General features: G+C 43.9%; 1 protein-coding gene across 29 annotated transcripts in view; it reads left to right on the plus strand.

Moving 5' to 3' along the window:
- The window catches only part of SUSD1 (sushi domain containing 1), a 305,056-nt gene that overhangs the window by 135,140 nt on the left and 154,189 nt on the right, over window positions 1–15,727 (plus strand). For 14 of the 29 annotated variants that reach the window (XR_009251485.1, XR_009251486.1, XR_009251487.1 and 11 more), the window contains exon 15: window positions 1,697–1,736. Coding sequence is in view for 19 of the 29 variants with exons in the window: in XM_058694525.1 (XP_058550508.1) it covers window positions 1,697–1,736 (40 nt within the window). In the remaining 10 variants the exon portion in view is untranslated. Of the gene's footprint in view, window positions 1–1,696; window positions 1,737–10,590; window positions 10,953–12,746; window positions 12,841–13,166; window positions 13,881–15,727 lie in introns of those variants that run through there. The other 15 variants (XR_009251480.1, XR_009251484.1, XR_009251479.1 and 12 more) reach the window with 7 other exon arrangements.

A 15,727-nucleotide genomic window follows, 5' to 3' on the forward strand; every position in this document is an offset into this window, starting at 1 on the left:
AGTTTGCATCCTGCTAACAGTGCATGAGTGTGCTTTTTTCTCCACATCCTCAAAAGATCTTAATTTTGATGAAGTCAAGTTTGTCTATTTTTTCTTTTGTTGCCCATGCCTTTGGTGTTACATCCAAGAAATCATTGCTAAATCCAATTGTTAAAAAGATCTGTATATCTTCTTTGGCACCATTTGTCAAAAAGATTTCCTTTACCCATTGAATGTTCTTGGCCACCCTTGTTGAAAATTATTTGATATGTATGCAAGAGCTTCTTTTTGGGCTCTCTATTCTGTATTGATCTATGTGTCTGTCTTTATGCCAGCACCACACAGTTTTGATTACTATAGCTTTGGAGTAAAATTTGAAACCAGGAAGTGTTTTCCAGTTCTCCCAGTTCTCTGTGTATCTGTCCCAGTAACTAGCACCACCATGCACCCAGTTGCTAAGATAGAAATGCACGAATAATTCTTGCCTCCTGCCTCCTTATCTTCTTGTCTAGTACATCATCAAATCCTGTCTATTCTATCACCGTAATTCTGTGTAAAATCATCCTTTTCTCTCCTTCCTCATTAACACTGTTTAGCCTTTGACATCTCTTGCCTGAACATCAAATTTTCTAACTCATCTTCCTGTCTCTTATTCTGTCTCCTTGATCCATGTAACTGCCAGAATGAGTTTTGTAAAGTGTAAATCTGGTCATGACACTCTGTTTTAATGAGCTCCCTTCTTCACCTGGCCCCACCAATTTCTCTCCTTTAATACTCCATTCCCAAGTACCTGCCTTACTGGTTATTAAGGTTAGATCCCTTTCACTGGTTATTATTGGATATTATTTTCCACTAGTTGCACTTAGCATCAAGGCAAAATTAGTCACATTCAAAACTTATGGCCATTTTGAGCTTTCCCCAGAATTTGTCAGTGTAAATATATTTTTTTAATTTTTAAGAAAACCAGATTGCCCAAGGTTGTCACTTGAAAGAGAATTTCCTTTTGAACTTAGAGGGATCCTTCTCTAACCCCTGCTATTTAGTTTCCTCTGGGGAATGTTTTGCAGAGTAATCCCAGCCATTCCTAACAGACAAATATGCACATAATAACTGGGGGAGAAGAGAAGGTATTTCATTCCAATGAGTTTGTGGGTCTCCTCTACCATGGATGAGCTTTCATATGTTATTACTATTGTTGTTGTTGTTATTTTGTTCTCTTTCTGGCCCTTGGCTACTGTTTGGGTAACTGAGGCAGCCGGGTAAGTATTCTCTAGAGAGGTGAAGTATTATTATATGCCAAGGCTTCTCATAGCCTAGCCTGTCACATGCATCACTATCTTGCTGAACTGGATGTGACCTCGGAATCTTTCTCAACAGAGTTCACAGGCAGTCAATGCCAGTTGCTCAGAGCTGGCCAGGTGAATGAAACTCATTGCCATTTCTGTCCTTTACCCATAGTGTGTGCTTTGTGAGATCTTTTGAGAAGCTATAGAATTGATCCCCAGGGTCACTTCTGTCCCTGCTACCTATGCCAGTCCCTCGAATACTTAGTAGTCACATGGCTAAAGTATACTATGTTAGAGCTAGAAGAGGCCTTAAAGATATTTTCATCCAAATTAAGAGAAATAGAACATTAAATTTTCTGGGCTAAAATGTATTATTTTAACTGATGTCATGTGCTGCCTAGTTAAACGTGTTGCTGTGTTTTACTTTATAGGTGAGAAGATGCTCCTGTGCAGTTTGGGCTCACGTGAAAGGTAAAACCATTTTCTGCTTAAGCATCCTGTCCTTATTTCTCCCCTCCAGCCTGCAGCATCGAGTTATGTTAATGAGATTTCTTTTTAAATTGTTAAAGGTGACAGAAACCCATCTCATACTAGTTTAAGCAAAAAGCCATAGCTGAAAAGGATGGGGGTGGGGAGCTTATGGACCTAAACCCACAGGGGCATCAGGACTCCAGAAACTGACACTTGGGACTTGAAATCAGGAGTGGCACACTCTGCCTCTGTCTCTGCTGTTTCTTTTCTTTCTTTCTTCTTTTTTTTTTTTTTTTTTTTTAACATTTATTCATTTTTGAGAGACAGAGCACAAGCAAGGGAGGGGCAGAGAGAGAAGGAGACATAGAATCTAAAGTAGGCTTCAGGCTCTGAGCTGTCAGCACAGAGTTCCACGCGGGGCTCGAACTCATGAACTTTGAGATCATGACCTGAGCCAAAGTTGGACGCTTAACTGACTGAGCCACCCAGGCACCCCTCTGCTTTCTGTTTCTAAGGATGGGTTGGCTTCATTTTCTTCTACAATAAGCCATGCGATGGAGAGGGATGGGCACCAGCTGCCCAGTTTAGCAACTCCAGTGGGAACAGAAAGTTTTTCAATTCAGGGGAAGAACCCTTTCTCCTAGATTAGGTGCCTGTCCGTGGGATGACTGGTACGACCTCCTAGAGTACTATGTACTATGAACAGCCTACCTTGGATTTTGGGCTTATTCATGTGGCTGGTTGGGGGCAGATCAATGTGATTGACATGGACAGCGACACTCGGATTGCACTGAGAGGTGGACGCGATCCCCATCAGGAAAAGAGGCACGCGGAAACATGTTGACAGACCAATACAAAGAGCAAAACAGTCCACTGCTTTGAGCCATTTAGCTGCTTCGCATGCGCACACACTTATATGTATACTTTTAAGAAAACCCCCTCCACGATGGAAGAATTATCCTGTATACAACCACAAGTAGAACTCTATTGGATGACAACTGTGTGTGGCTCTGTTACTGCATCCAGCTCCAAGACCAGGATTCCTGGGGATGGTCCATCCCTCTTGATCAAATCCAGGGGGACCTCTCACGATCTGTTAGCAATCTATGACTAAATGCCCAATGTAAGCATCCTCAAACCGCAGTTTATAATGTGAAAGGGGAAACTGAATAAGCGCAATAAGCACTTTCATTTAGAAAGGAGGAAAAGATAAAAGGCTGTGCAGTGGTCAGGGCGCCCATAACAGCGACCACATCCTGCTGGATGGGAAAAACTGGCATCCCCTGCCCTGGCAGCAGAGTGAGCCGCCTGGTCGGTTACATGGGCTGCCTCAGTCTTTTCCTGGGTCTGCCCGATGGGAGAGTGAGTACCCTTGTCCCTTTCCTCCAGAGCTGTACAGACACAAGAGATGTAGCAGCTGGGTGCTGTGTAGCTTAAACCTTCTTCCTCCCACGGGCAGTTGTCCAGGTGGGAGAACTGCCTCAGGGCTTGAGCAATCACAGCTCCTTGGTTGCCAGACTTGGGATTTCCCTGGCAGTACATTTCTTTAAACCAACAGGCAGCCAGCCAGTGGATTTGATTCCTAGGAATTCCATTAGTTTGTTGCTTAATACCAGAAATCCTGTCAAGTTTATGACCTTTGTATCTGGACCTTTTTTCTTTGCGGTTTATGAGTCCTAGCAACACCCTGAGGAATTTTGCTCTTAGCTTGGAGTATCAGTTTAACCCCTTGCATCCTGTCTGTTACCTCAGAGCAGCATAAAACAATAGGCTGGGGTGGTAAGGAAGTGCCTGCAGAACTCTGCTTCCAGGAGGACTCCAGCTCGGGGCACTTCACAATGGGGGATTTGTTACCTTGTCAGTAGAGGGTGCTTAGCAGGAAATGATGGGAAGGGACCTGGAGAATTAGACTTCCTTCATTTGTCTGCTTGTCTTCTAATCTTATTTCCCATCTTTTTAATCTCTACTGACACCAACTTCAAAAAGAGCAGAGGACATGGCTTTTCTACCGGGCAAGGCGCATTACCAGACCATTGGATTGTGGTTGCCAGGCAGCGAGGGTCTTTGTGCCCCACCCCCCTCTACTCTCTTGAGATATAATTTACATATAACATTGAATTTGAGGTGGTGACTTGATCTATATTGCAAAATGATTACCACAATGAGGTTAGTTAACACCTCCATCAGCTCACATGATTACCGTGAATATTTGTGTTATGTGTGAACATTTAAGACCTACTCTCTCGGCAGCTTTCAAGTATTTAATACAGTATTGTTAATTATAGTTGCCATGTTGTACATTAGATCCCTAGTACTTATTCATTTTATAACTGGAAGTTTGTACTCTGGCCAACATCACCCCATTTCTTCCCACCCCCCTGACCCTGGCAACTACAATTCTACTCTCTATTTCTATGAGTTCTCCCTTTTTAGATTTCACATATAAATATGATCGTATAATATTTGTCTTTCTATGTCTGACTTATCTCACTTAGCATAATTAGTGAGGGTCTTTCTTAACAAAGACGTGTGTTGTTACACTTCTGTGTGTAGATGGGCTAAGCTCCCTGTCTTGGAATTAATTATTTTTTTATTTTATTTTTTTAATTTACATCCAAATTAGCGTATAGTGCAACAATGATTTCAAGAGTAGATTCCTTAATGCCCCTTACCCATTTAGCCCATGCCCCCTCCCACAACCCCTCCAGCAACCCTCAGTTTGTTCCCCATATTTATGAGTCTCTTATGCTTTGTCCCCCTCCCTGTTTTTGTTATTTTTGTTATTTTTGTTTCCCTTCCCTTATGTTCATCTGTTTTGTCTCTTAAAGTCCTCATATGAGTGAAGTCATATGATTTTTGTCTTTCTCTGACTGACTAATTTCACTTTGCATAATACCCTCCAGTTCCATCCACGTAGTTGCAAATGGCAAGATTTCATTCTTTTTGATTGCCAAGTAATACTCCACTGTATATATATATACCACATCTTCTTTATCCATTCATCCATCGATGGACATTTGGGCTCTTTCCATACTTTGGCTATTGTTGATAGCGCTGCTATAAACATTGGGGTGCATGTGTCCCTTCGAAACAGCATACCTGTATCCCTTGGATAAATACCTAGTAGTGCAATTGCTGGGTCGTAGGGTAGTTCTGTTTTTAGTTTTTTGAGGTACCTCCGTAGTGTTTTCCAGAGTGGCTGCACCAGCTTGCATTCCCACCCCTGTCATGGAATTTAAATGAAAGCCACAAGAAATAGCCACGTATTTCAACATTTGGACATTTTGCAGCCAATCCATTCCCTAAGGCTATAAGGGTGGGAATAGAGTTCCCACAAAGAAAAAAGGTGCTTTTATCAGAAGAATGGAGATGTGCAGGCCTCCTGGACATAGAAATAGCTTCCAGAATCCACGGCTTTCAGCAGCTGTTTGATATGATTAGCAAACTCAAACTGGGTGGAAGAAATGGCCAAAGAGCTGGCTACAGTCATTCTACTGTGATTAACTTAACAGGGAGGATTTTGCTTTGGAAATGTCTACGTGACTTTTGGTGGTACCTTTTAACCCCCTCTCAACTTAAAAACCAGTGTTGAAAGAGGGTTCAAACCTTTGAAATCAAACTACTGGGAGGCTCTGGAGATAATAGAAAACCCAGTGTAATATTGAAATTCTGAAGGCAATTCTACTCTGTATATCTATGTACAAACTTTACCTGTGCTGTGCACACACCTTTGGCAGTCCCCTTTTGCAAAAATGTTGGAGACTGCCATCTCACAAAATAATTTGCAGGATCCAGATTAGTCCTGAACTTGTTCCAGTTCATTTGCCGAGCAACGGCCCCGTTCTTGCCTTTGCCCAGTGACAAATTATGCTACTTACCTGACGCAGATTGCTCCTAAAAGGGCTTTGTGATTACCAGGGAACCAGCAGTTGGTTTGATGGGAAATGGGGAGGCCTGGGCTTCCTTGCTTGAGCCTTGCTACTAATCAGCTGAGGGCCTTTGCAATTATATTTAACTTGGCAGGTTCTCAGCTGCCTCTTACCACAATCTTTCTGATCCCTTCCAGCCACAAAGTACTGAGTCTGTGATTTCCTGAGTCACAAAGCAAAGTCATTTGATATATGGGAGATGATCACACACTGTAATCACAGAACACTCTTCAGTCATAGGCATGAAACCCCTGAGTCATTAGTGACCCTTTCCCTTTCAGCCACATTTTACGCCTAGGGTGTGCTGGTCTCATTTCTGGATTCGTCCCCTTGTGCATAGGCCTTTATTATCTGTAGCACAGAGAGTGGGCAAAGCCTCCTTTCTCCTCTTCCATCATGGTGTTCATAGTTTCCTTTTAAAAAAATTTTTTTTTTTAATGTTTATTTTTGAGAGAGAGAGAGAGAGAGAGTGTCAGGGAGGAGCAGAGAGAGAAGGAGACACAGAATCCGAAGCAGGCTCTAGGCTCTGAGCTGTCAGCACAGAGCCCGAAGCAGGTCTTGAACTTCCAGACCATGAGATCATGACCTGAGCCGAAGTCGGACACTTAACTGATTGAGACACCCAGGCACCCCAGGGTTTCCTTCTTCACTCCAGCCTACATGCCTGACTCATCTGTCCAAACTGTGGCTCTGATTTTCCTATTTCCCCTGATGGTTCTTCCATGGTTCTCCATTACATTTTAGACTGGTTTCTAAGGCCTCACTTGGACACCAGCATGCCCTTCCAGTTGCATCTCTCCTTCTCCATTCAAAATGATGTGCTAGCTCTTCTCTGGTTACGGCCCTTGCTTATTTTCCTCAGTGTCTTTGCTCATACGGTTACTTGCTTATTTCCACCCGGATTGCCCTATAACCTTCCTGTAATCTCTGCTCACGAGTTTGTTACAATCCCACCTATTCATCAAGATTAAAATCAAATGTTGTTGGGGTGCCTGGGTGGCTCAGTCGGTTGAGCGGCCGACTTCAGCTCAGGTCACGATCTTGCGGTCCATGAGTTCGAGCCCCGCGTCGGGCTCTGGGCTGATGGCTCGGAGCCTGGAGCCTGCTTCCGATTCTGTGTCTCCCTCTCTCTCTGCCCTTCCCCCGTTCATGCTCTGTCTCTGTCTCTGTCTCAAAAAAAAAAAAAAAAAAAACCCAAAAACGTTAAAAAAAAAAAATGAAATGCTGTCTCCTCCCTGAAGCTTCTGAAAATTTACTCAACAGGCAGGAACGCCCTCTCTCTCTCTCCCTTCCTCCTTCCCTCTTTCTCTCCCTCTCCTTAGCCATTCTGCCATACTTTAGAGAAACTGGTGCACTTGTCCTTTCATACTAGATTTCATACCCTGAGGGAACACGTTTGAAGAGTGGAGCAGTGCCTGGAACCCATTGGGTTGGATGATTACTGGTGAGCCAGCCGCATAGTCTGATGAAAAATGAAGCATAGGAAGTGCAATACTTAAATAAGCCAGGGAAGAGTTACCTTAAGATCTAATCCTTGTGTGTATGTTTATGTTTGTATATGCTACACACATGTACGTATACACACACACACACACACACATGCATGCATATTTTAAACCTGCATAATTGTGGTAGGCAGAATTATAATGTGGCCACTGCTGGACACCCACCTTCTCTCATTTACTCATTCAAAGGCTATTCTCAGTGTTGCCGTGAAAGGATTTGAAGATGTAATTAAGATCCCAAATAGATTATCCAGATGGACCTGACCTTCACATGAGCCCTTTCAGTCTGGATCTAGGGGTCAGAAACGGGAGATTGGAGATTCAAAGGGAGAGATGGATCTGACATAAGGGTTTCTCCTGCCGTCTTTGAAGATGGAGGGAACCACATGGCAGGAATGTGGGTGGCCCATAGGAGCTGAGCCGCCAATGGTTGATAGCCAGTAAGAATATGGGGACCTCAGTCCTGCAGCTGCAAGGAATTTGGAAGCAGGTTCTTCCCCAGAGGCTCCAGAGGGAAAGGCAGACCACCTGACACATTGATTTCAGCCTTGGAAGACGCTGAGCAGAGGACCCAGTCACAATGTGCCTGAGCTTCTGGCCTGCAGAAGTGCGAGCTAATGAATGGGGGCCAGCTGCTAAGTTTATGGTAATTTGGAAGCTGCAGTAGAAAATGAATTTTTTTTTCTTTAAAAAAAATTTTTTTTTTAACGTTTATTTATTTTTTGAGACAGAGAGAGACAGAGCATGAACAGGGGAGGGGCACAGAGAGAGGGAGACACAGAATCCGAAACAGGCTGGAGAAACAGGCTCCAGGCTCTGAGTGGTCAGCACAGAGCCCGATGCGGGGCTTGAACTCGCGGATCATGAGATCATGACCTGAGCTGAAGTCGGATGCTTAACCGACCAAGCCACCCAGGCTCCCGAAAATGAATTTTTATTTCTTTTTGGGACAGAGAGAGACAGAGCCTGAACGGGGGAGGGGCAGAGAGAGAGGGAGACACAGAATCGGAAACAGGCTCCAGGCTCCGAGCCATCAGCCCAGAGCCTGACGCGGGGCTCGAACTCACAGACCGCGAGATCGTGACCTGGCTGAAGTCGGATGCTTAACCGACTGCGCCACCCAGGCGCCTCCCGAAAATGAATTTTTTTTTTTTTAATTTTTTTTTTTTCCAACGTTTTTTATTTATTTTTGGGACAGAGAGAGACAGAACATGAACGGGGGAGGGGCAGAGAGAGAGGGAGACACAGAATCGGAAACAGGCTCCAGGCTCCGAGCCATCGGCCCAGAGCCTGACGCGGGGCTCGAACTCACGGACCGCGAGCTCGTGACCTGGCTGAAGTCGGACGCTTAACCCACTGCGCCACCCAGGCGCCCCCGGAAAATGAATTTTTAAAAAGTTGCTGATTCATCAGGTGTTACTTATCTCTAAATTAATCTTCTACTTTGATCTCCTTCGCCGTCTCCTCTTCTGCAGGGAATTCAAGTGAGGAGACCCTAGAATAGCAGACAGGAATTTCACATGCCAAACAGAAGTCATGGTGCTAATTATTTGTACCTTTTGGAGAACAGAATTATTGCTTTCAGGAAATGGCCCTGCTTGTGTAAATTCATGAAAAAAATGTCCACATCCATAGGCAGTTTTCAAGCTGTCCCAGAGCCTGAGAGTAGGCACAGGGTCTTTCTAACTTGCTCCTCAGCACCTGTGATATTTGCATTAGTGCAAGAGTTGAAGATAAGCGCAGAGAAGGCCTGTCATTCCTCCTGAACACTGTACCTCCTCAGGAAGCCACGCTGAAGAGAATGGTGGAGTTTAGCCTAATGGATTTACTCTGTCAAGGTTGAGTCACTGCAAATCTGTGATACAACACATGACTCACTCACTTCAGTTTCTGATAGAATATTCTACAAGCGATTCAGAAGAAAAATAAGCATGATTTTATAGCATGAAACCGTGGAAGGGAGGGTAACCAGAGGATGGCAGAACTTTAAAAAATGCAATACAAATTGGTCAGCTGTAAATGTTCTCAGTGAGGAATTAACGGCGGGCAGTCCCTAAAGAAATCTTGTGTGGCTACACTGTGAACACTTTGGATTGGATGGACTCAGATTTTCACAGACTACATGCACAAAGTAGACCAAGAGATGCATACCAGCAAGAACCATGCCTGGAGCCAGAACCCAAGTCATGTTATGCAGAACAAAAAAGATGATTGTCCAATACTTTTGTGTAGGGTAAGGAGTAGTTGGGCAGGCATGTGGCTTAGGGTAAATGATGTCCTGCTGGTGGATGGTCAAGAGAAAGTCAGGTTCATACACTCCTACTTTGCTTCTGTCCTGTTGGTTTGTGAGGGGACATTTCAAAGCAAGAGAAGAGCTAACTGCTTCACATAAAGTCTTCTGACCTGGATGAAGCACATTCTATAATGCAGGTTCATACAATTTTCACATGAGCCAGTGGACCACTGCAAGTGGTCTTTGAGAAATGGTGAAGAGAAAGCAGGCTGGAGATGAGCAAAGAACATGGAACTTTGTAGAACGAAGATAGGCTTTGCAAAGTGTAGTCGATGATAACTTAAAGTCAAGGCCAGGCAAAATCTTTTAAGAGATGGCTTTGTGGTAGAGCCACAGTAGTTCCCAGCAGTTAGCATTATGGTTTCTGCATTAGTAAATAATGCTTAGAAAATACTCATCTGCTTTAGATAAATATTTTAGGTAGGCATTCACTTACATTTTGTTCTAATTTTTTTAGGTTGCTATTTGAGCCTTTAACCTGTCCAGGTTTTATTTTGGCATATATAATATAAGCTCAAATGGTCAAAATCCTTTTATTCTAAATGGCCAGCCAATTTTCTCAACACTAGTTACGAGTGATGTGTCATTTCCCCTAATGTTTTGAAACAGTAACAAAACGATAATTAACAATAGCTAACATTTGCCAGTTGCTTACTGCGTGCCAGGCACAGTGCTAACATGACTTACCTCATCTGTTTCTCACAATAACCCAATGAGGTGGGCACTGTTATTATCATTCCCATGTTACTCGATCATCCCTCAGTGGGGAAACTGAGGCACAGAATGGCTAAGCAACTTGTCCAGAGTCCACAGTTACAGACTTGGACAACCCGACCTCAGTATTTAAGCTCTGAAATTTATTTGGTATACGTGGGTTTATTTCTAGGCTGTTATGTTCCAGTATATTCATTCCTATGCTGATACCGCACTGTTTATCACTAATAATGTGAGTCACTCTCCTAGTTTGTTTTTTTTTTTTTTTTTTCCACCACTAATTTCTAGTGTAACCACATCCTTCCATTTTGTAGTATGGCCTCTTACATTTTTGTAAGGCCTCAAGACATTTTTTTTTCTTTCCCCTGAATATTAAAGGTAGCCAAACAGCATAAGCCATGTTTTTTTTCCAGGAAGTCTCCTGAAAACACTTTCTGAGGTAATGGATTTTGCAGAGCTTTTTAGCAAGAAGTGTAGTCCATGGCTGCTTTTGCTGGTGCCAGCTACCCTATTAGAGAACAGAACCCAACTGCTCCCAGCCTGGTTGGAGAGATCTGAGCAGGTGCCAATCAACATAGCTTTCTGCAACAATGGGAAGATTTTGAAGCTGTGCTGTCCAATATGGTAGCAACTAGCCACGTGTGGCTACTGGGAACTTGAAATGTGTACTTGAAATTGAGCACTTGAAATGGTATGACTGAGAAACTGAACTTTTAATTTAATGGAAACTAGTGTAGATTTAAATAGCCACATTGTGTCCAGTGGCTACTGTAGCACACAAATTAAGTAATGAAAAAGTTAAGTAGCAGGAACTCTTCTCAGATGTGCCTCTTTCACTGCCAAGGAAGAGAGTCATCTATGTTTGAGGGTCTCAAGTCCAGGGGCTACTAATTTTCCTCTCAAGCCCCTCCTTACTTAACAGAGCTTTGCTTTTGCTGTTTTCAACTCTTCCAAGGCAGTGCTGGATGACCCAAGGGGCAGACTAACCATGTGCCTGGGGCATTGGTAACAGGAGGGTACAGAAAAATGAAATATTTGGATGTTCCGGCAGTAAAAACCACGGCAAATCATTTGGCAAAATTTGGACTTAGTTGTGCTTCCTTACATTTATTCTATGGCTTGATGGCATTTTTCTTTTTCTTTTTTTAAGTTTTATTTTATTTATTTTGAGAGAGAGAGAGTGCATGCAAGTGGGAGAGGGACAGAGAGAGAAGGAGAGAGAGAATCCCAAGCAGGCTTTGTGCTGTCAGCGCAGAGCCCAATGTGGGGCTCAGTCCCACAAACCATGAGATCATGACCTGAGCCGAAATCAAGAGTCAGATGCTTAACCGACTGAGCTACCCAGGTGCCTCGGTATTTTTCTTTCTAATTCTATGCATGCGGGGTCATCCCCCAAGATCTTTTCGATGTCTGGTGGCACCATTGCACAGTTGGTCTTTTACACTGCTACAGTCTGAGACCCCATCATCCTCAGCCTGTGCAGGAAAGGACAGGGCCTACACGAGGGGGGAACATGACCTTCTCTGCTGTAGACCATGTAGATTCAGATCTGCACTGGGAAAGCATGGTGTTATGGTTAAAAGCAAAGATGCTGGAACCAGACAGCTTGGGTTTGGATCTGGCTCTGTTGTTTATTAGCTAGGTCACCTTGGGCAAGTTGTTGAACCACTCCGTGCCTCCATTCCTCATCTGTAAAACGGGAATAATAATACTAATAGTGTTCCATGTACTGTTATTACGCTGGGCACTATTATTGCAATACACTATTACTATAGTCCTCACTGGGTAGTTAGGAGAAGTAATTAGAACAGTGTTTGGCATATAGTAAATGCTAAATAAGTTGTTTGCAAATGAAAATGAGCCCTTTAGTGTAGAACATGATGCTCTGATTCAGTCACTTGGCCCAAATGTGCAACTCAAATGTGGGTGTCTTTTGGTTTATAACAAAGCATCCCCCTGGGGTTGACATACGATACCCCCCAAAGAGAACATATACACGTCCTCCAAAGAGGTTTTACATCAATTTTCTTACTTTATCCTCATGGCAACCTGCTGAGCAGAGCAGGGAGGTGCTGTCCTTGTAGGTGTGCAGGGAAAATGACAGATGACTCTATCTGGCAGGGAGGATTTGTTTGCTGTGTTTGACCACTGGACCTACCTATCATTTTTGGAGCAAAAATCCAAACGATGTCAGAATGACTTCTTCCTCAATGCAAACGAAAACTGCCCATAAAAACTTTCAGGCATAATTGGTTGAGAGAGGACCAATACAAGCAACATGGTCTGCTGTATTTGTATCCACAACAAGATGAGCTTTTTTATCCCTTGTAACTTGAATGTGGCCTGGTTTTCTATTTCCTCTTCAGAAATCCCTTGGAACTGTATTTTCCTTAGGCCCTACACCCTCCAGGCCAACTCAGGGGACACAGAGGCACTCTGAGCATTCTTGGGATGGTTTAGTAAATGGGGCCACACTCTGGGTTAAAATGGAGTGAGCACAGGTGCACCTGTGCCTCCTGGGAGGGCCACGATTCCTGCTGTGGGCTCAGCATGTGGTTTTGTTCCGCAGATTCGTCATTCATGCTGCAGCACATGGTGGGCGTTGGGCTGGGCTCCGTGGCTGTTGTGATTATTCTCGCATTCCTGTCCTTCTCAGCCGTGTGGTATGTGAGACTGTCATTTTTGAGAAATGAGCGGAATGGCGGAAGGATGGGGTTGGAGTCATGAGAACAGCTGGGATTGAGGAGAGCCAAAGGGGATGTGGGCAGAGGTTGTCCTGGGCTCAGCACTCAGCAGGTGAAAGGCACGAGTAGTCTACACCTTCGGGCAGGGAGGGAGATGTGCTTCTGGTGCAGAAAAAGAGCAGGGTTGGTGATGGCTGTGCTGATTTCCCATGCTGCTTCCCATGAGGGTACATGAGCTGCAGATAGAGATACACCAAGGGAAAACCAGAGTGTGTCAATGGACTCTTTTCCTCCTCCACATCTAGATTGCAGACGGGCACTACCTGTGGAGGATGCACGGTGCTGAGGCAGATGTTATGGCTGTTTCTCAGGTGCCTGCCTAGACAGAGGCCCCATGTGACTTTCACCCAGGTGTGTATGGGTCTGCAACTTTTTCCATTCCCAGCTTGGTCCCGTTTCTGGATTCAGGATGGTGAATACCTCTGTGGAATTCCCCAAAAGGAGGAAACTCAGGAATTGCTGATGTCTTCTCTGCTTGCTACACAACCAGTTCTGTGTGTGAACGTGAGACCCTTGATATACAATATAATATTGACCGCAGGCTAAAGATCATGTGGGCTGGACCCTTGTCTTCCTCTGAGTGATACCTGAGAGTCAGCTCTTCTGGACATTGAATACAAGAGAGTCTCTGCATCTTCCTTTATGGCATCTCTGAATTAATTTGGAATCCATCCTTTTACAATGAGCGATGAGGGGGACTTAAGTTTGGGCTAGAATTTGCCTTTATGAAGGAGATCATTCAAAAGGATAGAGCTCATTGACAGTAGGCAAACTTGTGAAACATTTTAGAAGCAACCCTTTTCTTACAATCGATCGACATGCGAATAGTATACTAACCCGGCCTGACTCCAGTAAGTTCCCTGCAATGTGTGTTAGGCAGTGTCGCTTTGATACAGATCCATTGGTTTACAGGTAATCAAAAGCCACATGTTTTCATTCCAATAAAAATATTCTGTTAATTTAGTCAGTTCTTCTCTTCCACACCAAAGTTTATAGCAGCCTTGTCTACCTTTTTTATTACTCTCTGATATAAATGACCTGTGCCTTCCTTTAGTAACAATGGGTTGAAACGTTATAAAGCCCATGGCCAGAATCCATGTGTTCATAGGGAAGGAGGAAGAATGTGAGTGATGTGTAATCTTCCCCTTCACCTACAACCTCAGTAACTATGACTGTTCCTTTATCATGAGCCATGACACATTAAATGCAAGCAGCCGTGGGCCCGCCATCAACTTGCTGAATTTACAGACGGAATGTACTAGATTTGGCTTTTAAACTCTGAATCCGTGTTCTTTAACTGTCTTCTCTAACTGGTGGTGTAATTCCAAGGCTCAGTAAGAAATGAATGGAGAAGACAGAGGCGTGTGGCTTTCCTGAGTAACAATGGTATTATCCCTTTTCTCCCTCTTCTAGGCCTGGAGAATAAAAAGCAAGGGGGAGGAAACCAGGAGACAGTTATGTTGTATAACCTCAGGGCAAGGTGCATATGAACGTGGCCCTGGAACTGTGCAGTGTTGCAGTGCTGAGGAAAAGGGACAGTCTTTCTGATAGGATGGACTTGTGTGTCCTCTCTCCATGAGCTTCCTGGGTGTTAGTGAGGGTCAGATCTGTGTGGTCTGAGCTTGTGTATTGCAGATGAGGAAACAATAGGAACAGTAGAAACAGGTGGAAACTGTCTATGAAGCTGCCCTGGGAGATCCAGGTCCAAGTATATCCCCTCAATTAGGAAGAGTCAGAGAGAGGGAAGCAATATTCTGACACCTGGATGTTCAGTGACAGCTGTCGGCCCCTGGCCCTGCCAGCTTAGGCAGTATTAGGAATAGTTGTCTTGTCCTCTGAGGTACTACCTTGGACTACAACCGCAGATGAGTGTTTAGAAACTTTCCTGCTCTCATCTTAGGTGATTTATAGAGTAGAGCTCTCAAAAGACTAATACAAATACCTTTCTACTTTTAATCTTTATGTGCAGCCATTCAAACTCATACTATTTTCACAGCTCTTGAATGAAATTTGGAATCCTTACAAATTATTGTGGTTACTGTAGGGTAGGGTCTCTGATGAGTAAGGTTTTTCCTAAAGTCTCCTCTATCCAAAGAGAGAATCTGAATTAATTATTGTTGTTGTTGTTGTTGTTGTTGTTGTTTTACTGGTTCTGTAAACACCATATGTTTCTGTAGCCCCCTTAATTTCCAGCTCTACAATTAACTGCCAGAGAAGTTACTGTGGTCCACATGGGAACTTGGCAAAATTGTCGTTGAAAGCAAGAAATCCCACCTGCTCAGTATCAAAAGTTTCTGGGTAAAATAACTGACTAAATATTAAGTAAAATGTTCGGTAAACTGTACTTCTGAGTACATAACACAGTTGCTCAGTAGTATTACTGAACAGAAGCAGGTGCTGAAGTTTGCAGAAAGGATGTATATCTTTCTGCAGTTCTTTTCTAACAGTTTCCTCATAAACATGGCGGCGGGCAGCTTGAGGTCCTCTAAATTCACCTGGGAGCTTTACCACAATACTGTTCTTTTTTTTTTTCCCCCAAGCAGATTCGTGGTTAAGGTGGGGAGGGCATCTCAGGAGAGCAATAGTGGGTCTTCCCGGGAGAATGCAGGGTCTGTCTGCCAAAGGGCTGCCCAGGCAGCACTTGGAGTCGCTTTGGAGTGCCTCTAAATAAAGCCAGGTCCAAGCTGAGGATGGAGGCAGGATCTCCCCCTATTGACTGTCATGGGGAAGCGTGTAGAAGTGAGCACTGAGACCCGTTGTGAGCTCCCTTCTAGGTTAGGAATCAAAATTAGAGGTTGACCAGATA

This window comes from Neofelis nebulosa, chromosome 12 (genome assembly GCF_028018385.1).
Source record: "Neofelis nebulosa isolate mNeoNeb1 chromosome 12, mNeoNeb1.pri, whole genome shotgun sequence".
Lineage (NCBI taxonomy): Eukaryota > Metazoa > Chordata > Mammalia > Carnivora > Felidae > Neofelis > Neofelis nebulosa.